Genomic DNA, 27,830 nt, shown 5'->3' on the forward strand with positions numbered 1-27,830 from the left:
ACACTGCCCGTCATCACGGGGCTCGAGCCCAGCCGCCTTTCCTACGACTCTACTTTTGCAAAAAGCCGGGGGCGTGAGGCAGCGAAGTCCTGGCAGGCGCCTGTCCCCCGGTGGTGGTGGTGGTGGGGGGGCAGCGGAGCATCCGAGGCGCGCGCCACCTCCCTTGGGAGCCCCCGCGTCCGCCAACTCCGCCAAGTGCAGAGCCCACAGCAAACTTGCATCATCGCACCGACCCGGGCGGGGCGCAGGTCGCTGGGCCGGGTCCCTAGGAATGCGCCCCTGGGTGGCCACCCGCGGTCCCCAGGGTGCCCACGGCACCTGCGGCCTTGGCTCCCAGGGAGCCCCCATCCGCGTGCTCCGGATGGTCGCGTACAGGGGTGGGGATCTGGCGGTCCTCCGGACCTGGGGGTCAGGATGCGGCTGCCCCCCGGGGCTGGGCTGGGGTTGGGGAGCCGGCGGCGCCCGGAGGCCGCACAGCCCGAGACCGCGGCGGCGCTGCTCCCCGCCTGGTGCAGCTGGCGCCCGGCGCGTGCGCACTGGGCCCCGCGGCGCACAGGCTTTGTGTGTGTGTGTGTGTGTGTGTGTGTGTGTGCGCGCGCGCGCGCGAGTGTGTGTGTGAGTGCGCGTGTGCGCGTGTCGAGAGAGCGAGCGGGCGCGAGTGTGGCCGGCTCGGAGCGCGAGCAGGACCCGGCGGGCGCGCTCCCCAGCCCCTGTCGGCGCCGGAACCATGTCGGGCAGGTCGGTTCGAGCCGAGACCAGGAGCCGCGCCAAAGATGATATCAAGCGGGTCATGGCGGCGATCGAGAAAGTGCGCAAATGGTGAGCGCGCGCCCGCGCCGGCTGCGATCGCCGGGACCCCGGAGCCCGAGCCCGAGCCCGAGCCGGGGCGCAGCGCCGCGGGCCGCCTGGGCCCGGAGTTGGCGAAGGCGGGGGCGGCGTGAGCAGGGTCACCTGCGCCGGGCGGGGGCCGCGGCGCTGCCCAGGTGGCGCTCGCGCTATCGCCCACCTGGCGCGGCGGGGGCAGCGGCGGGGGCCGCGGGCCGGCGGGGGGCGCGGCGAGCAGCGCGGGAGGGGGTCGGGCCGGCCCCAGAAGCCATTTCGTGTCGTGCGAGTCACATGAAAGCGGCTTCCCGCGCGCCGGGGCCGCCGTGCCGGCTGTGGCGGCGGGCAGAGCGCGAGCTCCATTGTGCGGCCCCGCGCGGGGCCCGTGCCCCCGGCCCCCGCGCCCCGCGCCCCGGCCCGGAGCCCCCGAGTCTGAGTAGTTTGCCGAGCGCCCGCCGTTTAAATTTAGCGCTTTGGGCTGCCCGGAGCCAGAGCTCGCGGCCGGGAGGATGGGGGCGGCGCGGGGCACCCACGTCCCGCCCGGGCGGCCGGGGGCGCGGGGCGGCTGGTCCTGGGGTCACGAGCGGGTCCTGGCTCGCGTCTGCCGCCCTTAGCGGAGCCGCGGTTGTTTTGCGCGCAGAGCCCTTGTTTTTGTTCTCGGCACTGGGGGCTCCCGGAGATCCGGGTGGGCCGCGCACGGTCTCCAGGCGCGCGAGTGATCGCGCCCGGCGTGGCCTCACCGCGGAGACGTGGGCTGGGACGGTGCCCCGCCCTTGGTGGGAGTCTCACTCTGAAGCGGCCCCAGGGCCAGGACCGGGGCGCGAGCTGATCTCCCGGCTGGGTCGGACCTGCTCAAAACTCCCCGCTCTCTGATTTCAACTTTATAATTTTTTTTTTTCCCCACGGCTTCACTAGGGTCTGGGAGGGAGAGGAGTAGCCGCGACGGTGTCCCCGAGTGTCAGCGCCCGCGGGCTCGTTCTGACCCTTTATTTAAAGCCTCCATACCGGCCAGGCCTGCGACAGGCTCTGTTTGTATTTGGGGGTGTCATTTCTTGAGTGCCTGGCTCTCTGCAAACCGTGGGGGGCGAGCCTCCCGTCTGTCCTGGCGGTGTCACAAGTTAGCTGTCCTTTCTCAGAGTCAAACCCAACAAAAAAGGCGAGAGGAAAATCAATAAAGTCCACGTGCTCCCGGGCCTCCTATGGAAAGGGCCGCTGGGATGGCCGGATGCCCGGCCGTGGGCAGGGTTTGGCTCCAACGGGACAAAGAATTTTCACAACCCTGAGAGGAGGAGGCTTTCCAAAGTTGAGATCCAAGTCCTGGGTGCTGCAGGGGGCTCCCTGGCTGCCCAGGGCGCCCCAATGGCCAACTGGAGCCATTTAAAAATGGCAGAAACAGCTGCAGGCCGAAACACGCGCAGAAAAACAGCCCGACATCCCTGCCTCGCCCGAGTGACTCCCCGGGGAAGGTTGGGGTGGTCTCAGCCCCCGTGAGAAGAAAGACCTGGGGTCGGGGCAGGCAGGATCCCTTGTGTCTGTCCCTGGCTTGTAGGGTGGGACGGCCCCTGGGAAGCTGCCTTTCTATTTCTGCTCCTGGAGGTGCGGCAGGGCTTCCTGCCCCAGGTTCCAGCCCAGCCCAGCCTCCTGTGCTGTGACAGCTGTACCCAGGGCCACCAGCTGCTCTGCAAAGAGGGCAGATGGAGGGGCTGGTGCTCCCCACTGGCCCGCCCCAGAGCAGAGTCGGCTTTCAGTCTGGCCAAATGCTGCCTCCCAGGCCTGGGGCCGGGGAGGGGGATGCAGCCATGCCTGTCCCTGCGCTTGGGAAACAGGCTGTCATGTCCTGCAGACCTCAGGCTTGGGACCTCTGGGTTGGGCATCCACTGTGACCTTGGGCCCCACAGCGCTCACTTCTCTAACCTGGTTGTTAGGGACAAGAAAGTCATACCCAATCACAGGTGCTGGAACATATTGTTCTCATTGTGAAGGGGACTTTGGAAACTTGGCTTTGCCTTTTTTTTTTTTTTTTTTTGCCCCTTATAGGCAGAAAGCTTGGGGTTAGTGCCCGGGTTTCTCCAGCCCAACAGAGGCTAATCAGGTCCTTGCTGTGCTTTTGGAATGGGTCAGGGTTGTTTATTAACTATGACCACCAGCCATCCATTTCCTCAAGGTCTGGGATGTGCGGTTGCCAGATTTAACAAATAAAAATACACAACACTCAGTTAAATTTGTATTTCAGATAAACAGCAAAATAGTTTTTAAAAATAAATGTTACTAGCCAGGCATGGTGGTGCATGCCTGTAATTCCAACACTCAGGAGGATGAGGCAGGAGACTTCGAGACCAGCCTGGGCTACATAGTGAGACCCTGTCTCAAAAAAAGAGAGAGAGAAGAAGGGAGAAAAACTAAAATGTTACTGCTGAGAGTAGCTCAGTGGTAGAGGTAGAACAAATGCTTAGCACCCACAAGGCCCTGGGTTCAATCCCCACCAAAAAAGAAAAGCTTTCTTAGTGTAAAAGTGCTATCCCACAGCATGCTGGGGACAGATTTATACCAGGAAGCCGCCCACTCCCTGTGGTGCCCGTGTGCACCAGGCAGCTGTGTTTCACGCAGAGGAGCACCAGGGTGTCAGGTGTCCCCACTGCCATAAGCTGGGGGGGTGTTTCTTCTGAGCCCCAGGGACCCTGAACACCCCCTCTGCCAGCGCTGCCTGTGGGGTCCCTGCTGGTCCCTGCCGTCGGCCTCCTGTCTCCTCTCGGTCAAGCATCCCGGGGAACAGGCTGGGTAGGTGGTCAGAGAGTGGCTGAGGGAAACAGAGTGGTGGGTCCTTCTCAGGGAGAATGGGCCAGAGTCTGGGCCCGGGTAAGAGGACAAGGAGCAGTAGGGGTGGCACTGGTGGAGACAGAGGTGGAGGTTTGATCCCAGGGACCCCGCTTTGCAACCTCTGGGGGTTTGTCACAGGTCCTTTCCTGCAAGGTACCTGCAGATGAGGTGGCTCTAGTTAGGATGAAGCCAGCGATAGGCCCAGCCTCCTGCCACCTCAGGGACCAGCTCTGGGCGCAAATGCCAATTGAGGGTCCTGGAACACTCTGTGCAGGCAGCAGGGTCACCCAGGCAGTGGGTGACCCCAAGATGGTCTGTTTGGCTGTGGGCTTGGAGCATCCAGCATGGGTCCTCGTCATTTCTAAAGGAGCCCGTGCTGGGGAGGAATGTTTGGGAGCATATCCTGTATCTGGGGGACCTCACTTCCTGCTTCTGTCCCAGGAGCCAAGTCTGATGGGAAGAAAGAGGCCCTGCAGCCATGTTGGTGACCAGGGCCCATCGAACCAGGGAGGGCTCAGAGCACACCCAGTGTAGGGGAGAATCCAGGCCCAGTGCCTACCAGTGTTGGGGACGGGGGATGTGGGAGTGTCTGAAGCAGACTGTCGCTTCAGAACACATGGCTCAAAGCACGTTTTGTTGTTGTTGTTTTGGTTTGGTTTTTTTTTTTTTTTTGGTACCAGAGATTGAACTCTGGACCTTAAGCTTGCAAGGCAGGCAGTGGAACCACTGAGCTAAATCCCCAGCTCCTTGAAGCATGTTTTCAAGATAGCTGGAAATCTGGATTTTTTTTTTATAGAGCCTGGGGTTTTTTTTGTTTTGTTTTGTTTTTGGGTATTTTTTTTTTTTTTTGAGTTTCACAGTTGATTCACATTTTTAAAAGTAGTACCACGCAGGGCAAAGCAAACTTGCCGGGTGGCCACTGTAAAGTGATGGCAGCCTGGGGCCTGGCGTTCTGGGCAGATGGCTTCGAGCCCATCGTGAGAGACCTCAACTGCACGGGGGTTGGAACCCTGGCCTTTGCACCAAGCTACATCCCCAGCCTCCCCCCCCCGCCTTTTTTTGGCACCAGGGATTGAACTCGGGTCCTTCCGATTGTGAGGCAGGAAGTGGAACCACTGAGCTAAATCCCCAGCCCTCCAGCCCGTTCTTATCTTTTAATTTTGAGACATAGTCTTTTGAAGTTGCCCAGGCTGGGCTCAAACTTACAAACCTCCTGCCTCAGCCCTCCCCCAGGCCGTGTTCTGAATGCTCCGCCTCTGCCCCAAGCTCCTCAATGGCCACAGCTAGAGCTGCTCATCCGGGGTGGCTCAGCAGAGGGGCGTCCAGCTGGGACCTCTGGAGCCTAGAGCTCATGACCTGAGGCCTGGAACCCCTCAGGGAGGACAGCAGCTCCAGCATTCGTGTCTTGGCTCATTGCCGCCTGCATGCCTTCTGGCCTGAAGGGCATCCCGTGTGATACAGGTCCCTTCATTCAAACCGCTCCTGTGTCAGTTTGCTGGGCCCAGGTCGAGGAGGCTGGTGGGCGGCCTTGGGCATTTGCACAGGCTCTGTCACTCACACTGCTCCTCAGAATGGACTTACAGTGTTCACAGGTGACAAGAGAGCGGAAGGTGGGCCTGAAATCTCAGCCCTTGGGAGGCTGAGGCAGGAGGATCACTGCAAGTTCCAGGCCAGCCTGGACTACATAGTAAGACTGACTCAAAAAAAAGAAAGAAAGGGGGACGGGGTAGGGGCCTGACAACTGCTCCACAAAGCAGCCCAGTGCCCACTCTGTGCCTCAGTTTCTTTATCTGTCAAGTGGGGACAGTGGTATTTCCTACTGCACAGGTTATGGGGAGACCAGAGCAGCTGTCTGGTGCTCAGCACGCTGGCAATGGCACTGGGGCCAGGGCAGAGCCAGTCCCTTGCCCCGAGGGCAGGGTGGGTGTGGGCCTGAGTGAGCAGGGTGTGGGGTGGGGCGTCTGTGGTTCTGGTTGGCCCAGAAGCCCCTGCGGTGTGTCCAGTAGTGCGTGAAGGCCGTGCACGCACAAGGGGAGAGCCAAGGGCAGCTTGGGTGCAGAGGCCAAAATGAGTGTGGAGCAGCCAGGCTCAGTGATGCAGGCCTGTGATCCCAGCTGGGTAGGAGGCCGAGGCGGGGGATCACAGGACCCTCTCTCAAAATGAAATAAAATGCACAAGGGCTGGGGTGCAGCTCAGTGGTAGAGCACTTGCCTGGTGTGCGTGAGACCTGGGCTTTGGTGTCCAGCCCAGATGTGAAAGCGTCAGGCAGCTGGGGTCCTCGGGCCACTGCCAGTTCTTGGTCCCAGGGGGCTGTTGTCACTGAAGAGGCTGGGGGCCCCTGGCAGCTCTGCCTCCTGGGCCAAGTGTGTGTCTGGCTGTGACGTCCCACTGGGGTCCTCTGAATCCGCCAGGTTCCCCGCTGGGCCGCTGGTGGGTCCTGGGTGACCTTGGGGTGCAGGACCCCAGCCTCGCCTCCAGGGCTCCCCGAGCCTGTGCCCCAGTCTGGGTAGGCTGGGCGGCCGCAGCCATCACCTGGAATGTGGCGGCCCTCTGCGGCGAGGTGCGTCCTGCGCCTCAGGAAGCCAGTTGCCCACTCCTTCCCGGCGGGGCCTGGACGCCATCCTGCAGGAGTCCCAAAGGTGGGGTGCAGGGCCCCCCACAGGGTCTGGCTCTGCTGCCCTGGGGAGGAGGCCCTGTGCCTCCTGGGGTGAGCAGGCTGCAGGTGCTGACCCTGCTCCTGGCTCCTCTGACCTCCGCAGGGAGAAGAAGTGGGTCACGGTTGGCGACACATCCCTCCGAATCTACAAGTGGGTCCCGGTGACGGAGCCGAAAGTGGACGACGTGAGTTTGCAGTTCTGGTCCGGGGCGGGGCTGCGGAGAGGGCTATCACCTGCCCTCAGCACCACCTGGGGGGCTCCACACCTGCGTCCCCACCCCCTGCACAGTCCAGAGTGGCCCTCAGAGAAGGACGCAGTGTCCCTTCGAGCTGTGTCTTCTGGGCCAGGGCCCTGGGGACGCCCTTCAGTACAGGGCTGCCCCTCCCCAGGGCCCTGGCACCACGGCACCCAAAGACAGCTGCCCATCCTCTCGGCTGTGGCACATGCCTGAGCACCGGGCGGTCTGCCAGCTGTGCCCATGGGTCAGGTGTCCTGTCATGTGCTTTTCCTGTGGAGCCTTCCGTGTTGATGTTTGAGGACATAGGCTCAGAGAGGGGAGGCCACTTCCCCAGAGCCACACAGCGAGTGTCAGAGCTGAGAGTCAAGTTCAGGTCTGCCTGTCACTAAAGCACCCACCAGGACAGCCTTCTGGTGGCAACAGTGGCCCCAGGAGGGAGAAAGTGGGGTGCAGGGTGCCTGGGGCACACTGACTGCGACCACCAGGGGGAGCCACAGGGGCAGTGCTGGTCCCCAGGGCCCGTGGCACAGCTGCTGCCAGGGCCCAGCTTCCTGTTGCCAGGGTGTCACTGCCCAGGACCCGGGTCAGCCGCTCTCCTGTCCAAGAATCCAACTGGGGCCTCTGCCTGGGCCTTTCCTCCTGCCTCCCCTCCCGGAAGGTGGCTCAGACAGACAGCCTCCAGGGACCTGGGCCTGGCAGACACTGCGTGCCCAGCTTTCTCGGGACGCAGGGCCGAGCCTCCCTCCCTGAGACCCCAGATGACCCCTGGTCACAGCTTGCCAGGCAGGGCTGGTGCTGGGCGCGGGACCCAGGTGCTGTCCCTGCTGGCCTGGTGGGGCTCCGGGAGTGGCCAGGGCCCGGGCTTGTTCCTCTGTGTCCCTGGGGAGGTACACGGCCTCGTCTTTCTGTGCAGTGGGGTGGTGAGCCAGTTTGTGGAGTGCCCAGTGGCCCTAGCACCGTACCCCAGAAACACCAGCTCCCTTCGTGTCCCTGCACCCAGCGTGTGGAACCCTCTTGCCCTTGAGGGCAGGGTTCCCAGCCCTGCTGAGCATTTTGTTAAAATCCCCGCAGCTGAGTCAGAGTCTCTGCAGCTCGGGACCAGGAGCCTGGAGTGTGGAGGGATGGCTTCATATGGTTTTTAAAAATACCCACTTGTAAGCTGGGCATGGTACAGAACGCCTGTGTTCCCAGCGCTCGGAAGGCTGAGGCAGGAGGATAGCAGCGAGTTCAAGGGCAGCCTGAACTACATAGCGAGACCCTGTCTCAAAACAACAAACAAAAAAATAAAACCAAGGACAAAATGCCCAATTTCTGTATGGTTACACTATTTTTTGTTTTTACTTTAGAACTGAAATTTTTGTTTTTTTAAACAAGTAAGACGTGTTTCAAAATTCACATGTCACTTTAAGAGCAGTTATGGTCCTTTGGTTTCAAACACTTTGTTTTGTTTTGGCACTGGGTATTGAGCCCAGGGTACCCTGTCATTGAGGTACAACCCCAGCCTTCTTTTTATTTTGTCTTTTCACATATCATGAAATTCGTTTTTCTTTTTTTTTTTGGTACCAGGGGTCGAACTCAAGACCTTGCCCTTGTGAGGCAGGCGGCGACACCGCTGAGCTAAATCCCTGGCTCATTTTTCTTCTTTTTTAAATTTCTCAGTTTTGGGGATTGAACCCAGGACCACAGGAATGCAAAGCTAGCCTTCTATCCAAGCCCAGAATTTACTCTTTTCTGGGGCAGTAGGGATTGAACCCAGGGCCTTTGCACTAAACTATATTCCCAGCCCTTTTTATTTTTTACTTTGAAACTGGGTGTCACTAAATTGCTCAGTTGCCCAACCTAGGTTTGAACTTGCAATCCTCCTGCCTCAGCCTCCCAGAGAGCTGGGATTATAGACATGCAGCATCATGTCTACTTCAAAAGTCACTCTTTCAAGGTATATGATTCAGTGTTAGTGTATCCGTAATTGTACAACCATCACCGCTATCTGGAACATTTTTATCTCCCCTAAAACAAAATGCAAACAAACTCATTCTATTGTTCAGTTAATTTATGTCAATAATTATAAATGTTGGGAGGGGGACAGGATCTCCCTGTACAGGTCAGGCTGGCCTTGAACTCATTTCGGATTTGCTGCAATCTTCTTGCCTCAGCCTCCCAAGTGCTGGGATTACAGGTGTGCACCACCACACCTAACTAATAATTATAATTTTAAAAAGTAAGGAAGCAAGCAAACAATCTGGGGTGATGGCACACGCCTGTAATCCCAACTACTGAGGAAGCTGAGGCAGGAAGCCTGGGCAACTTAGCAAGACCTTGTCTCAAATAAAATTTGAAATGGACTAGAATATTGCTCAAATATAGCTCAGTTGTAGAGCGCTTGCTTAGTGTGTGCAAGGCCCGGGGTTCAATCCCCAGTACTGCAACAAAAAATAAAAGGAGAGAAGAAAGCTCTGGCCTGTCGCTGTCGGTCCCTGACTGGCCGCCCTGCACCCGCACCCGCCAACTCCACTGTGCCTCGGTGTGTGCCGCGTGTCTGCTCTACTCCTCTCTCAGCGTCCGCCTCTTACTGCAGATCTTGTTAGGAATCTGCTCTCATCCCTGACCCTCCCCACCTGAGTCCTCTTCCCTGGAGGCAGCAGGCGGCCCAGTTCGTTTGTCCTTGCAGAGGCAGCCGTGCTGACAGACATGCGTGCGAATCCCAGCACGTTCCTCCCGTGTCACAGTTTGCACCTTTTTTATACATCTTGGAGATACTGAAATTTTTTGTGTTTGGGGTTCTAGGAATTGAACCCAGGGCCTTCACACCCAGCTACATCTCCAGCCCTTTTTATTTTGAGACAGAGTCTCACAAAATTGCACAGGCTGGGCTCAAATTTTCGATCCTCCTGCCTCAGCCTCCCAGATTCCTGAAATTTACGGGCATGCCCCACCACACCTGGCTACGTGTTAATATTTTTGGCAGATTATATTAGTTAATTAGTTTCTTTGTATTACGCTGAAGAAACATCCTAATCTGTTGAGAGTCTCTTTCCTAGGGACAAAGCCATATGATTTTCAGCACAATTCTATTCCTATGATGAAAACGAGGTCTGGTGTCATTCAGTGGCAGAGCACTTGCCAAGTATGTGCAAGGCCCTGGCTTCCATCCCCAGCACTTTAAAAAAGAAAAAATAGGCCAGGTATGGGCCTGCCCACCTGTAATCCCAGCACTTGGGAGGCTGAGGCAGGAGGATTGCTGTCAGGCCGTCCTGAATTACATAGCGCCCCTGGAAGTGAGCGACCTCCGTCTCGTCCACCTGGCTCATCTTCCACTTGCTCTAGCGACAGTGCCTTGACCACTCCTGGCTGCTGCCTGGAGGAGGAGGCCCCCCCAGCCGGGACTTCTGGGGTGTTGCCCCCCACATGGCGGCCACCTCCTGGGCACTGACATGGTGGAGCCTCCACTCCCCCACCAGGGCGTGCGCGTCGCACACACCTTAGTGATTTGGTTTCTACTCCATTTCCCCTCCAGAAAAACAAGAATAAAAAGAAGGGCAAGGATGAGAAGTGTGGCTCAGAGGTGACCACGCCGGAGAACAGCTCCTCCCCGGGGATGATGGACATGCACGGTGAGCGCCCTCCTGGCAGGTTGGTTCGCATTCCGGGCTGCGCGGGCTGGGCGGCCGGGGCCTCCGTGCCTCGCTGAGGAGGAGGGCAGGGCTTCTTCCCCAGCGCCAGGCCAGGAGCCTTCCAGGGAGCCAGAGACAGAGCAGAGAGACTTGGAGCCAGTCATGGGGGTGCATGAGGGAGGCTGAGACAGGAGGATCCCTGTGAGTTCAAGGCCAGCCTGGGCTACGTAGTGAGAGGTGTCTCAAAAACAAACAATCCTGTCCTCACCCGGTGACAAACCTCGCAGGACATGTTCCTGGCAGCCCCGTGTGGCCAGGAGAATTCTGAGGCACACGTTCTTTGTCCCGCCCGGTCCGGCCCGACTTGCAGTGCAGGTGGCTGCGGTTCCCATTTCACTTTGGTGCTGGGGCACACAGATGCTGACTGAACGGCCACTGCAGAGCCATGGGCACTGCCCTCCCGCCAAGCCCGCCTTCTCTCCGAACTGCCGAGTTACGTACGACCTGGGTCCCCGCTGGCAGAGCCGGGCAGAGGTGAGACTCGGCCATTTCCTGGTGATCGCTTCTCTTTTTACCTCGCTGTTCCTGAGGAAGCTCAGAGCTTGGCTCCATGCAGTGTTTGCAAACCCCACACCAGAGCCCTCTGGGCCATGCCCAGCAGGCTGCCTCTGTCCCCTCCCTACAAGGAGAAGCTCCACAGAAATTCAAACTGACGTCTGTATAAAACTGTTAGCTTTTTTTTTTCTGTCAGTACTGGGGATTGAACCCAGGGCCTTTGCATTGAGCAATGTTCCCAGCCCATTTATTTATTTATTTAGTTAATTAGTTATTTGAGGCAGGTACTGCTAAGATCCCCAGGCAGGACTTGAACTTTCAATCTTTCTGCCTCAGCCTCCCAGAGTGCTAAGATTATAGGCGTGTGCTACCATAGCCCAGGCTGGCCTCAAACTCAATCTTCCCAAGCACTGGGATTAAATGTTGGTGTGTGCTACAATGCCCAACCTGTGTTAGCTTTGGTGCCTGTCAGCTTTCTGCTCCTGTAACAAAATCCCTAAGACAATGAACTTAAAAAATGGAAAGGTTGATTTTGGCTCACAATTTCAGAGGCTTCAGTCCCTGGGTTGGGGCGAGGTGGCTTGGCACTGGGGGAGCGCCACTTAGCACTTGGCCAGGATGCAGAAAAGCAGAAAGGAGGAGGAAAGGGCCAGAGCCATCCAGTTGCCATCAGGGCCCCACAATGGCCTAGAGGCCTCCACCAGGCCCTGCTCTTTAAAAGTGCTCACCGCTTCCCCAAAATGTATGCCTGGACTTAGCCTTTAACATGTGACATTAATTTGAGAGGACATTTAAGATCCAAACTGTAAAAACCAGGCATGGTGGCACATACCTGTAATCCTAGCACTCAGAAGGCTGAGGCAGGAGGATCGCCATGAGTTCAAGGCCATCCTGGGGTACATAGCTCAAAAACCACACACACACACACACACACACACACACACACACACACGGCTCCCAGCTGCCCACACCACTGTGGCCAGGATTCATTTCCTAGCCCCGGCGTTGCCTGAGAGAACCCAGACAGGGTGTTTGAGAGCAGGGGTCCAGGCCCCCCATGCCACCTCCTGAACTCTCCGGGGAACCTCTCTTGGCTGAGTGATCCTCGGCTGGTAATTTAACCTCTAGCCTTTGGATCTTTTTTGTTTTAATCTGCAAAACGCAGGTGGCAAGGCCCACTTGATAAAGTCATTGTGGAATTAAGGGAGATAATCCCCTAAACTCTGGTGCATCCATAGCTCCGGTTTATGAAGCCATCACCCCATGCCAGGAACACACTGAGCCCATTCCAAGCTGTCTCCTGTTTGCATCTGGTCTCAATCCCATTGTACAGATGGGGAAACTGAGGCAGAAAGAGGCAAAGTAATGCCCCCGGGTGGAAAGTTCATGACTTCAGGGGTGAGCGCTGGCATTCAGCCCCTTGAGAGGCAGAATCTGGGCTGTGGCCTGGGCCAGTGCCCCAGGAAAGCAGAGATGCCCGGATGAACCAACAACTGGATCCCAGGGCCACGCCTCCCTCCCTGGGCCAGGCTGTGTTCCTGAGGGTTTGGGACATGGAGGGGACTTGGTGTTTGCCCTGTGCAGTTTTTTTGTGGTTGTTTTGTTTCATTTTTTGCAATCTCCTAATTGAACCTGGGGCCTCACACCCACCGGGCAAGTGCTCTTCCCCTGAGCTGCATCCTCAGCCCTTTCTGCAGATTTTTGTTTTCAGAGCAGGTCTTGCTATGTTGGCCCAGGATGGGCTTCAACTGGAGAGCTGCCTGCTTCTGCCTCCAGAGGAGTTGGGCTTTCAGGTGTCACCCTTGGGCCCCATGCGCTGGGCTCCTTCATCTCCAGATGGGGTGGGAGCGAACGGGGCCAGCAGCCACCGTCCGAGCTCCGAGGCTGGCTGGTCACGAGTTAGCACGGCTCTGAGCGAGGGGCTCTGCCTCTCGAGCTTCAGTTTACCCCTCTGTAAAGTGGAGGTGGTGACAGCACCCACCCTGGAGGTTGTTGGGAAGATTAAATGAGGTGACGAGGTGCCTGTAGACCCAGCTGCTCGGGAGGCTGAGGCAGGAAGATTGCTTGAGCTCAGGTGTTGAATGCCAGCCCGGGCAATATAGTAAAACCTCAGCTCCTCCTGTTCAATATTGTTCTGGAAACATTAGCCATAGCAATTAGAAAAGAGAAAGAAATAAAAGGAATAAAGATAGGAAAGGAAGAAGTGAAACTGTCATTATTTGCTGACGATATGATACTTTACATAGAAGATCCAAAAAACTCAGTCAAAAGTCTTCTAGACCTAATTGACAGATTCAGTAGCATAGCTGGATACAAGGTCAACACTCAAAAAACAATAGCATTCTTATATGCAAATAGCAGACCCATTGAGAGAGAAATTCAGGAAATAATTCCTTTTACAATGGCATCTAAAAAAATGAAATATCTAGGAATCAACCTAACAAAGGAAGCAAAAGACCTCTACACTGAAAACTACACCATTTTGAAGAAGGAGATGGAAGAGGATTTAAGAAAATGGAAAGATATCCCTTGTTCCTGGGTAGGAAGAACCAATATAGTGAAAATGGCCATACTCCTAAAACTACTGTATAGATTTAACACAATGCTGATTGACATTCCAACAATATACTTCACAGAACTAGAGAAAACAATCCAAAAATTCATTTTGAAGCAGAAGAGACCTAGAATAGCAAAAGCAATTCTAGGCAACAGAGACATGGCTGGGGGGGGTATCACAATCCCCAACTTGAAACTATACTACAAAGCTACTGTGGAAAAAACAGCATGGTACTGGCAAAGAAACAGACCCGAAGATCAGTGGAATAGATTAGAAGATGCAGAAACAACTTCAGACATACTCAGCCACCTCATCTTTGACAAAGGAGCCAACCACCCTCATTGGAGGGAAAGATAGCCTATTTAATAAGTGGTGTTGGAAAAACTGGATTTCACCTGCCAAAGATTAAAACTAGACCCATACCTATCACCATGCACTAAACTAAGATCAAAGTGGATTAAAGATCTAAATATTAAGATAGAAACACTAAACTTGCTGGAAGATAAGTTAGGTAGAACTCTTGACATTGGCATAGGAAAAGACTTTATAAACAAATCTTCAGTAGCACGGGAGCTAGCACAAAGAATCAACAACTGGGATCTCATCGTATTAAAAAGCTTCTGCACTGCAAGAGAAACTACCAACAGAGCTAAGAGACAACCTACAAGGTGGGAAGAAATTTTTAGCAGCTGTACCTCAGACAAAGGTCTACTATCGAGAATATATAAAGAACTGAAAAAAATCAGACCCCCCAAATTCAAAGACCCAATTCAAAAATGGGCATCTGAAATGAACAGACATTTCTCAGACAAAGAAGTAAAAACAGCAAATAAATAAATGAAAAAATGCTCAACATCACGGGTCATTCGAGAGATGCAGATGAAAATAACACTGAGATTCCACCTAACCCCAGAAAGAATGGCTGCTATCAAGAAATCAACCAATAACAAATGCTGGCAGGGGTGTGGGGAGAAAGGAACCCTTCTTCATTGCTGGTGGGAGTGCAGACTGGTGCAACCACTGTGGAAATCAATATGGAGATAACTCAGAGAACTAGGACTACAGGTCCCATTTGACCCAGCTATTCCCCTACTGGGTATCTTCCTCAAAGAATTAAAAGAATCATACCACAGCCATATATGTGCACCTATGTTTATAGTGCCACAGTTTGTAACAGCTAAAGGTTGGAAGCAGCCCAAGTGCCCATCGACTGGAAACTGGATAAAGAAGATGTGGTTTTTTTATAAAATGGAGTACTACTCAGCCATACAGAATGAGAAACTAGAGACATTTATAGCTAAATGGATGCGTATTGAGGCCTCCAGAGCCCCCACCCTGGTTTTTATCTGTACCAGTCCCTTTGCTGCCTGCATTTTTTAAAATGTGTTAAATTTTTAGTCGACGTATAATTTACATTAAAAAACACTGCTCCGAGTGTGAAGTTGGGAGCTTTGACAGTTGGTTGTCTGCAGCCTATGTGGAAATCGAGGCACGAAAACCTTCCTCCTGGTGGTGTCGACCCATGCAGTTCAGCCCGTGACTCTTCCTGTCCGTACCAGTACCACTTCCAAAACACGTAACCCACGTCCCAGCAGACCCGTTTCACACTCCCTGGTTGTCCCAGAATCTGTTACATTTGGCGCCGTCTGCAGAAGCCAAGTGATTTCCAGACTTTGTAGTGCTATGGTCTCTTAGTTCCTTATCTTTGTTTTCTGAGGCATGATCTCTCTATGTAGCCCAGGCTGGCCTTGCAATTGAGGCAATCCTCCTGCCTCAGCCTCCCCTGTGCTGGGGTCACCCGAGGGTGTTCCATGTGCCACCTGCCAGCTCTAGCTGGGGAGCGGCCCGCCTTCCCTGGGGCCCGGCCTGTGGGTGTTGAGGCGCAGGACGTGGAGCTGCCCCTGACCCAGCAACTGCGGTATCATCCTGTGCTTCTGTCCATGCAGATGACAACAGCAACCAGAGCTCCATAGCAGACGCCTCCCCCATCAAGCAGGAGAACAGCAGCAACTGCAGCCCGGCCCCGGAGCCCAGTGGGGCCCTGCCCAGCGACGGCAGTGAGGCCAAGGCAGACGAGGCGCAGGCAGATGGCAAGGAGCACCCAGGGGCCGAAGGTACGGGGTCCAGGCGGGGATGGGGACTTGAGGCCCTGCGTGTGCCAGCCCCAGAGGGGGGACACCTGGACACATTCTCCTGGGGCCCTTAAAAACGAGCCAATCTTGTATTTGGAAGCTAAGTGTGGAGAGAATTACAGAGCAAGAAAGGTTAATGAGAGCCGGGGGTGGTGGTGCACACCTGTAATCCCAGCACTTGGGAGGCTGAGGCAGGAGGATCACAAATTCAAACTCAGCCAGGGCAATTTAGGGAGTTGGTGAGACTCCATCTCAAAAAACATAAAAATATAAAAGTGCTGGGGATGTAATTCAGTGCTAAGGCCCTCAGTTCAATCCCCAGTACCTGAATAAATCAATAAAGTAATTGAAAGAATACCATGATATGCTCTCGTATGTCTACCAGCTAAATTCAGCAATTATTGGGGGTTTTTTGGGAGGGAGACTCTTCTTTGCTCTTGTTTGTTTTTGGTTTTGCTTTGTCGGTAAATATGTTTTTCTGGGACCACTGGGAAGTAGGTCATAAACCTCAGGACATTTCCTACCCACACACTAGGATGCGACTCTCTATAAAACAGGGACTTTGCTTTACGTGAGCCCAATACCCACTGTTGCACCCAAAGCCGAGAACAGCCGCCCCTGGCCTGCTGTGGACTGCGAGAGTCCAAGTGAATGCATCACAAGGGGGTGCAGGCAACACAGCCCTGGGGGACAGGATGAGGCCAGAAATGTGGTTGGTCCCCTTAGGGACCAGGGGTCACCGCCCGGTAGACACTGTAAGCAGAGGCAGGAAGACCTCCTGCGCTGGAGGTGGAGCCGCTGCTGCTGCCAAGGGCTTGCGGGGTGCAAAGATGCGGGAAGGAGCAGAACTAAATGGAGCGGCTTGAGAGAGAGCAGGAGGCGGGGCCAGCCGGAAGTCCGGGTCACAGGCCGGAAGTCTCGCAGGCCGCCCTGGTCGGAGGTCTGCTGTTGGCCCATGGGGGGCTGGCGTGTGGTCGGACCTGGATGCAGGGACGGAGGGGACCTATGGGGCAGCACCCGGTCTCAGTGCAAGTATGCCCAGGACTGTGGGTCTCCGTGGCCTCCCTTCCTGAGCAGCCAAAACAAATCCCCAACAACCATTGCCACCTCTCAGTCACTGTGCAGGGTATTCCTCACCAGGCTGGGGTTGGTCCCATTCTCTTCCTGCTGCTCGCCCTGCACTTAGATCCCTGTCCCATGCTCGTTTATGTCCTTCCCATTTTTTGTTTTTGTTTTTTGCTTTGTTTTTTGAGACAGGATCTCACTGTGTAGCCCAGGCTGGCCTTGAACTCATGGCAGTCCTCCTGCCTCAGCCTGCAGTGCTGGGGTTATAGGTATGGGCCACCACACCTGGCATGAGCTTCTGTGTGTGTGGTGCTGGGGATGGAACCCAGAGCCTTGTGCATGCCAGGCCAGCACTCTGGCACTGAGCTCCAGGCCCAGCCACCTTTTGTCCTGCGTGCATTGCTGAGGGAACTCTGGTCCATGCATCGCTTTGCCCTTCAACCAGTGTGTGTGCCTGGGACCAGGCCCTGGTCCCTGCAAGTAAAGCCTGGGCAGAGCCAGGCTGCAGCTCCACGGTGGAGCACTCGCCTCCACGCCCACGGCCCCAGTACTGGCCCCGCTCTGGGGACAGACGCTCACAGGACTGAAGTGCATGTGCGTCCTGCTGGGTGTCCTTGGGAGTGGGTTGGGGGAGTGGGGGGACTGCTGGAGCCGAGCTGCTGGGCCTCAGCACTGGTGACCGCTGGGGTGCGGCAGCTCCTTGCTGGGCACTGTCCTGTGCCGTCTAGGACCTAGAACAGCACTCAGGACGCTATGCACCGATGTCAGCAGCTCTGTCCCCCAGCTTTCGGCACCAGATGTGTCTCCGGGGAGTGCCGTGTCCTGGGAGCTGGTTCCGAGCTGAGTGTCCTGGTGGCTTTGCTGTCGCCTCTTGCCGTGTGTGGTGGGCACCTCCTCTCTCATACCCCGTGGCCCCGGCTGCGGCACCCCAGGCCTGTGGTTGGTGCCTTTGCTATAGGAGGCCCAGGGGCTGCGACAACAAGGCCCTGGTCCAGTCCAGGCTGCTGTTTACGGGCTGAGTGCGAGGGTGGGGCCGACGCCCCTCCCAGGAATACGTTTCCTCCCCCGTCAAGCTGCGAAGAAGACAGGAGCCCGGCAGCTTAGTGCTAGGGCCGAGGAAGGGCCACTTGTCCACCTCTGTTGGTGACAGTTTGGGGCCACTGCAGCAGGTGTGACCTTGCCCGGCTTCTTTCTCCCGTGTTTGGCTCTGCGCTTTACTCGGAGGGCAGCTGCAGCAACGTGGGCGTTAGATGTCCCCGAAATGCTTCTGTCACCTCCACACCAGGTACCTGTACCCGACACCCCCACCGTCAGAAGCTCTATAGGCCCTGCCGGGAACTCCTCGGGGCTCCTCTAGGGCTGCCCCGGGCCCACGCCCCGTGTCACAGTGAGGGCGTGGACGGGCTGTGTGACCTTCCCAGGTCCGGGCGCCGGTCCTCCAGGGTCGGCCACCAGCTGTTGACCTTGCTCTGAACTTGTTTACTGCCAGCGAGTTTGGGGAGTGACATCATGTCCAGGCACCCTGACTAAATTTAGGCCCGAGGAAAATAATTTCCCCTGGGTGAGTTCCAGCGCCAGCTCCCTCTGAGAACTGGGCGCCCGCCCTGAGGCCTGAGGGGGCCTCACCTGGGCCGGGCTGGTTCCCACTACACAGGGACAGTGCAGGGACTGCCCAGCACCTCCGCCTGTGCCCGAGCCCAGCCTCCCCCTCGTCCACGGGACTCGGAGGGAGATGTGGCCACAGCAGAAGCCACAGATACGGCAGACATTTTAGGTCAACAAACATTTCAAATGCTTTGGTTAAAGCAAGTATGTTAGAGAATAAAACTTAATGTGTTTTTTCCCTTAATTTTACATAAAATTAACTATTTGGGGGCTGGGGGTATAACTCAGTAGATCTCTAGCTTGGTATGCATGAGGCCCTGAGTTTGATCCTCAGCATGAAAAAATTTTTGAATTAATCTGTATGTTAAATTGGAAGTGATGGTGCATACCTATAATCCCAGCACATGGGAGGCAGGAGAATCACAGAGATCCAGACCAGCCTGCGCTACAGCAGGAGTGAGTTCAAGGCCAGCCTGTACTACTTAGTGAGACTGAATCACAAAACTAAAGGAAAAAAAAATGAAAATAAAAAAATAAGCTAGCGTGTGTGTGTGTGTGTGTGTTCACACGCACACACACATGCTCACACTACTGGAGAAACAGATCTAAATCACTAAGTTGCCCAGGCTGGTCTCAAATTCATGATCTTGCTTCAGCCTCCTAGAATGTGTGTACCATGTCAAGCTGAAATTAACCTTTGTTTGTTTATTTGAGACAGGGTCTCACTATGTAGCCCAGGCTGACCTCGAACACATGGGGATCTGCCCGCCTCAGCTGCCTGAGTGCTGGGATCACAGGTGTGTGCAACCACGCCTGGCTTTGAAATTAACCATTTTTAAGTGAACAGCAATTCAGTGGGGTTTAGTACATTCGCATTGTTGTGGAGCCACCACTTCTATCTACTTCCTAAATATTTTCGCAACTCCTGAAGAAACTATACACTGGCGTAGTCACTCCTACTTCTCCCTCCCCCATTCCTCAGCAGCCACCAGGGTGCTTTCTGCCCCTGTGGATTTACCCGTGGGGTGTTTCATTAAGTGACATCATGCGATACGTGGGCCATTGTGTCTGATGTCCCTTACACCACATCATGGTGGTTTCTGTTTGTTTACAGGGCTGGGATTGAACCCAGAGCCTGCACCTGTTGAGCAAGTGCTCTTCACAGAGCTGGGTTCCCAGCCCTCTTTATTTATTTATTTATTTATTTATTTATTTATTTTTGGGACCAGGGATCGAACTCGGGTCCTTGCACTTGAGCAGCAGGTGGCAAAACCATTGAGCTAAATCCCCGGCCCCAGCCCTCTTTATTTTGAGACAAGGTCTTTCTAAGTTGCTCAGGCTGGCCTTGAATTTTCTATCTATCTTTTTCCTACCTCCACCTCTTTGTAGCTGGAATTATGAGTGCACCTCCACCCCATCCTAACATGTTCTTAGCGTTTATCTGTGCTCTAACACCCCTTATGCTTGGTTCCTTCTTATGACTGAAGGATGTTCCAAGGTGTGGACAGATCTGTTTATCCACCCATCCATTTACATTTGGGCTCTTTCCACCTTTGAGCTATGGATGTTAGTGTTCAAGAATATGCTTGTGGGCTGGGCATGGTGGTACATGCCATAATCTCAGCACTCTGGGACAGTGAGGCAGGAGGATGAGAAGTTAGAGCTCAGCCTGGATAACTTAGTGAGACACTGTCTCAAAATAAAAAATTTAAAAGGGCCAGGGATGTAGCTCAGTACAAAGGTCCCGGGTTCAATCCCCAGTACCCCACCCCCCAAACAGAATCTGTTTTCTGTTCTTTGGGGTCTGCCCGTAGGAGTAAAATTGCTGGGTCATATGCTATTCCTGTGTCTATCCTTTTTTTGCTTTTGTTTTTGTTTTTTTTGGGACCAGGGATCGAACTCAGGTCCTTGCACTTGCGCAGCAGGCGGCAAAACCACTGAGCTAAATCCCCAACCCTGTGTCTATCTTTTTGAGAAACTGCCATTAACTTGGATTTAAAGGTAAGCCAGGGGCCGGGGATTTAGCTCAGTGGTTCCAGGGCCTGCCTTTCAAGCACAAGGTCCCGAGTTTGATTCCCGGTACCAAAAAAAAGGGTAAGACTACTAAAAATATCAAAAGAATTGCAGGCTTTAAGTTTGATTCTCTGCACCAGATCATCCCCCAGTTATTCCTGCCAGGGTTAGTTCGAAGCCTGGGTCTTTTTTTTTTTCCAGTACTGGGGTTCGAACTCAGGACCTTGCACTTGTGAGGCAGGCATGGTGCCATTGCGCTAAATCCGCGGCCCAGCCTGGGTCTTTTTATCTCATCCTCTGGCTCCTCAGGGCCACTGGACAGGGAGGCTATCTTGTTCGGGCAGTGGGGGCCGTATCCCAGCCCAGCTCTGTCCCCAGACCCTGTGTCCCTTATGCATGGGGTGGCAGGTGAGCCCTGCCCTGGCAAGGGTAGACCCCGACCTCTCCATGTGACAGCAGCAAGGCCGCTCAGGGCGCTGGTTAGTGTCATTGTAGGGAGCTCTTTAACACCAGGGTGGGGCCCTGCGAGGCGTGGTGCAGGCCCAGGTGGGGTCTTGGTGTCAGCCCCCCTGAGTCCCAGAAGCGCCAGGGAGACCACAGCCGCGCCAGATCCCATCAGCCCACACCTCCCTGCTGCCCTCGGAACCCAGGCCCGGGTGACTTGGAGGCTGAGCCGGAGAAATAAGCCGAGAGCCAGATGCGCTGGGTCTGAGTGACTGTGTGTTGGGACGCTGTGGCCATCTCGGGAGACCGGAAGTTGGTCCGCGTGGGGCCGGGCAGGAGGGGAGGCTGCCTCCTCACATGTTGGCCGGGTCCTGTGAGATGATGATTGTAACTTTTTTCTCCCGTATTTTCTGTTTCCTGCACTGATCAGTCATTTCTCGGTCCTTGGGAGAAACAGTCATCATGAAAAGAAACGTTTACAGAGGCTGCGCTCCTCTGACGATGGCCAGGAGGAGACACAGCCTCCTCCGCCGGCCGCCCTGCGGGAGAGGGAGCCACTGCCGCGGTCGTGGGGTGCGTGGCCACCAGGGGGCGCCGGGAGCTGCAGCATCAGCCGTGCCGCGCCCGGGCAGCTCCTAGGTGTGGGAGGAGGCTGGGACCTGCAGCCGCCCAAAACGACCTCATTACAAATAAACAAGAGTTTTCGCAGGCCCCAGCCCATCCAGCTCTGAAGTACACAGCCACAAAACTACCGGGTTCTGGGTATTTTTAGAACTGGGCCCATCTGCTCTGGCCTGTCATGTATGTCACATGTCTGAAAACAGCTTCTGTCATCTTGCTCTTTCTCTCAGATGCTGCTGATGAGCAGAACTCACAGTCGTCGATGGAAAACTCAAACAGTTCGGAGAAAGTGGAGCGGCAGCCGTCTGCAGAGTCGGGGCTGACCACCGAGTCGTCCACAACCTCTCAGGTACCTGGCACCAGGCCCAGGTGTTGTTGGGCCTGTAACTGCCTGTACTCCCAGTGCCCCGGGGGGCTGAGGCAGGAGGATCAGGAGTCCAGGGCCAGCCTGGGCAAGTTAGCAACTTCCTGAGACCCTGTCCCCAACATGTAAAAGGGGCTGGGATGTAGCTCAGTGTGAGACCCTGAGTTCAAGCCCCAGTACTGGAAACAAGGAAGGGAGGAAGGAAAGGATGGAAGAAGGGTGTCTTGTGATGTCCATGAGGCTCCGTCCCAGGCACTGGTGCCATCCCGATGGGTGGGAAACATGTCCCTGCTCCCAGGGAATCTCTAGGATGGAGGAGGAGGCCCCAGCTTCCTCCTGTGTGGTTTAGAGCCCACGATGGCATTGGCTGCCCCAGTGACCCCAGCCCATGTCCATCGGGGCTGGGAGACAAGACCTCAGAAACCCAGAGCCCAAGCCAGGCTTAGAGTCTGCAGTTGAGCCTGCAGCCGAGCCTGCCCGAGGCCCTCTCTGGGTTGTAACCAAGCATCAGAACCTGGCCCGGATCCGGCAATGCACATTTGGGCTGTGGTGACAGCTGACGTCCCTGAGGCGACCTGGGTTCAAACCCCAGCACCGCCTCTTTGGAGCTAGGCTTCAGCTGTCTGATGAGGTGCGGGCCTGCCCTGGGCCTCGGGGAGGATTGGAGGAGAGCTCACGTTGCTCGCTGTAAGCCTTTAGATTGATCTTAGGGAGGCAGAGCCTAGAGTAGGGCATGGTTGCCCTCCCTGCGTCCTGACTTCTGCCTGAGCCACTCTCTGGGCTCAAGAACTGCATCTCTCCCCTTCCTCCTCCCCAGGACCTGGAAGGAGGGCCGCCCTCCAAGAAGCTGAAGCTGGAGGCCTCGCAGCAGAACCCCGAGGAGATGTAGGCGCCGGCTTGGTCTCCGGCCCTGTGTCCTGGCAGGGGCACTGCAGGCTGCGTCCTGAACCTCGCGGCCCAGTGGTGCCCTTGGGTGCGGACAGACCACACAGTTTCCGGTTTACCAAGTCGAATCCAAGGACACCTGGCCCGGCGTGACTTCTCAGACACTGAAGACCTCTGCTGCGAAGCGAGACCTCGAACCTTGAAGCAACTGTCCTTGGGGAGGCGAGCGACCGCTTAGGAGTCTGCACACTGTCCTGGGAGCCAAGATGACATTTGTGTTGCTGCTGTGTCCCCTCTGTCTCACGATATGAGCTATGGGAGTGTGGTGCCCATCAGGTGCCGCTTCCTGTTGGGGCTTTTCACTGTTTCACGATTCCTTCCGCTTTCTTTTTCTGTGCCTTGTGCCCTTGAGGTGACCTCTGGCATGTCTCCTGGTTGTTTTGCTCTCCCTTTGCAAAGTGCCCTCTTGGGCGGCTGCCACCTGACCCTCTCCCTCCTCCCCACCCCAGGACCACTTTGCTTTGAGCCGCAGGATAGAGCTATGGGGAGTGAGGTGCCCTGAGCCCAGCTTGGCCTCCTGCTCAGCACTGCGCCCTTACCTGCCCGGGCCTTGGGAGTGTGTTTCTAGGACTCACAAAGCCCTTGGATGTTTCTGGCACTTCTGCACCTCTGTTCCCGCTGTCGCCACCACCTCCGTCCTCTGCTGTCTGCTGGACCCCTGGACGATGCTTCCTGAGGCATTGTCAGGGCTGGGGAGGCCGGAAGCAGGCGGTGGGCCAAGCTGGTGCTGAACCCTCCTGGGACGTCGCTGGATTCAAGTCTCTGGCCCTGCGGCCCCCAGGTCCCCTTCCCCATGGACGTGGTCGCACACGGTACTGACTCTCAGAGCGACAAGTTGGGGCTCATTCCCAGGACAAGCCCTCGGTCTCAGCAGGGAGCAGGCCTTGAGGATTGGGCCTTAAAGGCCAGGCAAAGGCACCCAGGACTTGGGAAGATTTGCACATCCTCCAGGAAGGAGCGCCCCGCAGAAGCGGCCCCTTGGCCCCACCCCACTGCGGCCGGCAGCGTCCTGTCTCCATGGAGACGATGGAGACAAATGCCTCACTGTCAGTTCCAGGGCCTGGTTTGCTCTAACGACTCTCCGGACTCCTCGGACCTTAAACCTTTTCCTAAGCTTTCTTTACTGCACTGGAGTTCTGGCTCCCTTTGAGTTGTGTGTTACTGGGGGTGGGGGCTGCGGGTTTTGTTGTTTTGTTTTCATTTTGTTTTGGGGCTAAATTGGTGCATATTCAGGTACCACCTTCGATGTGGGGGTCTTTCTCCGACCACCGTGGGAAGTGTCTGGCAGATCCCATTTTCTAAGAGTTTCTGAGGGCGAAGCTCCTATTTTTTTTTTAAAAAGGGAGCCTATCTATTTCCTGCACTTCAAGAAGAATCAGAAATGTTCCTGAATTTCAAATACCTCATGCAAAATGTCTCCTGAAATAAGGGAAAAAAACAAACAAACTGAAAATCTTAATGTTGAAGTTAGCAATGCTGAAAGGTTTCTGTCTTAAAAAAAAAATCCTCGTACTTCTCCATCCTGCCCTCAGGGGGCCAGTTCTGCTGAGAATTGAGACCTGGGTCTTGTCACAGCTGTGACCGGATGTGGGACCTCGAAAGCCATCTCGAGACTCTCGGAGGTTGACCTCCAGATCTCTTGAAGCTAGGGTGACACTTTGCAGCAAACCATTTTGGGGCAAGACGAATTGGGATATTTATTTCTCTAGGGAAATGAGAGGTGACAGCTGACGGAGAGTCCCATACACGAATCCACGGGGCCAGCGGGCCAGCCAGGGGCCCCTGCACCTCTCCGGACAGGCGAGGGGAGCTGACGCGGGGGTTGAAGGTGATGAGGTCCGCAGTCCCAGGCTGCCCTTCGTTTCTCTCTGAAGTGCCTGTAGGTAGGAATGGGCCAGTGGTGAGGACCCAAGGGCCCCGCCACAGCCATGGCCAGGCCAGGCAAAGCACCGGCAGCCCTGCTCGCCCCACCGGCCGGACGCCTTCCACACGGATCGGTGAGACTGCAGAAATCCAATGTGCTTCCTTCCAGCCACCCGCACCCTCGCCCTGTCCCCACTGGAACCCAAGACCTGGCTTCGCCAGGGTGGGATCCTCGGGGACACCAGGCCCCATGGCCTAAAGGGCTCCCAGGGCAAACTCAATCCCCGAGACTCAAGGCGGGGAGGCTGCGGCTCCACATTCCAGAGTGCTGGCACCGACCGAACGAAGGCTGGCGACCGCTTCTAGGGTGGTGACCGCCATCGTCAGCCGGTGTCACGTCCGGAATGTTCCTTAGCGCCAAGGACCTGCTTAGAGGGATAAAGACCTTCTCTTCACCGTTACTTAATTGTTTTTCCTCTTACAATTTTTTTTGGTGTGTTGTACAGCAGTATAATTTTTCACTTATTTATTCCATCAGTAGATATGGTTTGTACAATGTACAATGGTTCCATTTCAGAAAATAAAATTCAAATCATGAGTACACGGTGCTTTTTTTTCTGGTTTTCATTTTTGCGGTACTGGGGATGCAAGCCAGGGCTTTCGCTGTGAGCTACATCCCCAGCCCATTTTTATGGTTTATTTTGAGACAGGGTCATGCTAAGTCACTAAGTTGCCCAGGCTGGGCTCAAACTTGAAATCCTCCTTCCTCAGCCTCCCAAAGTGTTGGGATTACAGGTGTGGGCCACCGTGCCAGGCTACACTATGGTTTTGTCACATTAAAGAGTGAAATCCGATGCATGGTGAGGACAGCCTGGCCCTGACTGCACAGGGAGGTGAGCATACCTGTTGTCACAAAGCACCAGCTGGGTGCCAGGCAAGCCCCAGGTACTCCTTTTTGTGGGCAGGTGTTTTTGGTCTTCTGTGCAGATGAGGAAGCAGCAGCAATGGCCCTTGTCCAGCTTGTGTGGCCAGGCAGAGCCCCAATCTGAAAGCCACACCTAGTCCTGGGACAGCTCTGTGGTAGGGCCCTGGGTTCAATTCCCAGCACCTCAAAACATAAAAAATAGAAAACAGCCACACCTGACACCACACCTCCAGGTCTGGCTTCCTGGATTTGGGACAACTCAGGGACTGAGTTGCTGCAACCCTATCTTGACCTGGAGGTGGCCATCTTGGCACTGAGGGTCCAGCTGGATCCAGAACCTTCTCCAGGCCCTTTCCTCCCCCTCCCTGATGCTCCTCCCAGTCTTGACTTCCTCACTTAGCAGCTCTCACTTCCTCTTCCAGCCCGGGGAAGCCCCCGGGAGCTGCAGGGAGGTGGACGTGGCCAAGTCAGGCCAGGCCCGACCTGGAGACACAAGCTGGCCCCTCCCATCTTGCTGCCTCTCCTCCCACCCAAGGCGCCTCATATGCTCCAGGGTTTTTTACCAGAGTTGGTCCCTCAGCTAACTCACCTCCTGATATGGAAAGTTCGGCTGGACGAAACACAAATCACTGGAGCCTTCCTTGTTTGCTTAATGGGGGAAAAAACTTTAACCAGCTGCAGCTCTCCTGCCAGACTTTCCTTCCAGACCCCTCCCTGTGGATTTTTTTTCAATATTGGTAATTGAATCCAGGGCCTTTGCAATAATCTACACCCTCCAGCACCCCCCACCCCCACCCCAGCTTGAGACGGTCTCGTCAAGTTGCTAAGTTGCGCAGGCTAGGCTCAAATTTGCAATCCCCCTGCCTCAGCTTCCACAGTGCTGGGCCTACAGGCCTGTGCACCACGCCCAGCCTCTCTGTGGATCTTGCCTTTTCTCTGCTTCCCCTCCTCTGTCAGCCTCTCTGACTCTGAGGAGCTGTGTGCCTTCCTCTGCTGTCTCTCTTCACCAGGAGCAACCGAGCTCAGGTGCTGGAAGGCAGACTTGGGGGGGTGGTTTGGTTCATGGAGCCCCATCTCTGCACTGGGCCCTGGGCAGCAAGACTCAGAGTTGACTTCTAGGCATAAAAGTGAGCCAGGGCACTAAAGAGAGTGCCTAGCATGGCTGGGGAGAAGGGGGCTCTGCATTTGGGGGCAGGGGAGAGAAGCTCCTGGGAAGAAGGAACTCCCCGAAGCGGCTAAGAAACACTTTTTCTTGTTTCTTACTTTGTTTGCTGTACTGGGTGGGGACTGAACCCAGGGCTTTGCACATGCTAGGCAAGCACTCTGCCACGGATCCCCAGCCCTTTCTACAATTGTTACTTTGAGACATATTTTAGATAACTTCCTCCCTGCCCTTCCAGGGAATGCACATTTTCCTCCAGAGGCTCAAGGTAGATAACCATGGGCTTGGTCCGGTTGCATTCCTTTCCTCTCCCACTAGGAGGCGCTCGCTCTCTCAGTCTAAGGGGAGCTGACCCCCTCTCCTGGATTAGCCAAGCGGGTCTATTAGTATGGTCCCTCCCCCAGGCTGCTGCCATTGGTTCAGAGATAGACACGTGACCTTCCCCCCCCAAGTGGCCCAATGAGAGTCAGCCCTGAGTTTTTTTGTGTTGTTTTGTTTTTTGGTACCAGGAGTTGAGTTCAAGGACTTGGGCCTGCCAGACAGACTCAGTGCTGCTGAGCTACATTCCCGGCCCTATCCCTGAGATTTTTTTGTGGGAACTGGTGGGAAAGTTCTGCTGGAGCATGGAATTGTTAGATGTAAAGAATTGTTAAATGTAAACTGAGTGTGGTGGTGCTCGCCTATAATCCCAGCATTTAGGAGGCTGAGTCAGGAAGATTGCTGTCAAGTTCCAGGCCAGATTGGGGTATATAGTGAGTTCAGGCCCAGGCTGAACTACATAGCAAGACCCTGGCTCAATAAATAAATAAATAAAACTTTTCTTTTAAAAAAATGTGAACAGCTCGGGTGAGTTTGCCCCTACTGGAAGAACTCTGTCTACGAGTGAAGCCAAGGCAGGAAAGAGAACTGGTGAGTGTGACTTTCCTGAGGGCAGTGGTTCAGAGCTTGGCCGCAGCCAGCTCTACAGCGCCCCTTTGAACTTTCCAGTTTGTGACCCAATAACTGTCCTCGATGGGTTGGACCAGTATTAGTCACTTTTCCATTGCTGGGACAAAATACCTAATGTACCATATGTAGAAGACAAAAGGTTCATTTTGCCTTTTACTATTTCAGAGGGTTCAGTCCATAGCCAGCTGGCTCCATGGCAGAACCACCACAGTGAAGGATGAGGTTCACAGCAAGGAAGAGAGCTGCTCACTTCATAGTGGCCAGGAAGCAGGGAGAGGGGGAAAAGCCAGCAAGCATGGGGCTGGGCCCAGATGTAACCTGCAAACGTGCGCCCGACACCTGCTTCGTCCAATGGGGCCCCAACTGCCGACAGCCCCTCCAGCTCTCATGGATTGACCCAAGGCCTTAATCACTGAGGTCGGTGCCCTCATAGCCCCTCAACCTTGAACACAGTGGCCTCAGGGATCAGGCCCTCGTACATGAGTC

At 55.3% G+C, this 27,830-nt stretch overlaps 1 protein-coding gene across 1 annotated transcript; it reads left to right on the forward strand.

The window, feature by feature from the left end:
• Positions 1-540: 540 nt before the first annotated feature.
• Positions 541-24,910, forward strand: Bcl7a (BAF chromatin remodeling complex subunit BCL7A). Its single transcript, XM_004843880.3, has 6 exons — positions 541-819; positions 6,399-6,480; positions 10,049-10,145; positions 15,204-15,371; positions 21,368-21,486; positions 22,319-24,910. The coding sequence occupies exons 1-6, from the start codon at positions 728-730 to the stop codon at positions 22,388-22,390; spliced, it is 630 nt and encodes a 209-aa protein (XP_004843937.1). The 5' UTR covers positions 541-727; the 3' UTR covers positions 22,391-24,910.
• Positions 24,911-27,830: the final 2,920 nt, after the last annotated feature.

Source organism: Heterocephalus glaber, unplaced genomic scaffold (assembly GCF_053883595.1).
Source record: "Heterocephalus glaber isolate CG9 unplaced genomic scaffold, H.glaber_assembly_v1.0 deba00001687, whole genome shotgun sequence".
In the NCBI taxonomy this organism is placed as follows: Eukaryota; Metazoa; Chordata; class Mammalia; order Rodentia; family Bathyergidae; genus Heterocephalus; species Heterocephalus glaber.

Excerpts from the sequence above, each read along its gene's own strand:
- Bcl7a (XM_004843880.3), top strand. The coding sequence starts at position 728 with ATGTCGGGCAGGTCGGTTCGAGCCGAGACCAGGAGCCGCGCCAAAGAT. Across the intron at positions 10,146-15,203 it reads GGGGATGATGGACATGCACG|ATGACAACAGCAACCAGAGC; the intron begins GTGAGCGCCCTC and ends CTGTCCATGCAG. Across the intron at positions 21,487-22,318 it reads AGTCGTCCACAACCTCTCAG|GACCTGGAAGGAGGGCCGCC; the intron begins GTACCTGGCACC and ends CCTCCTCCCCAG.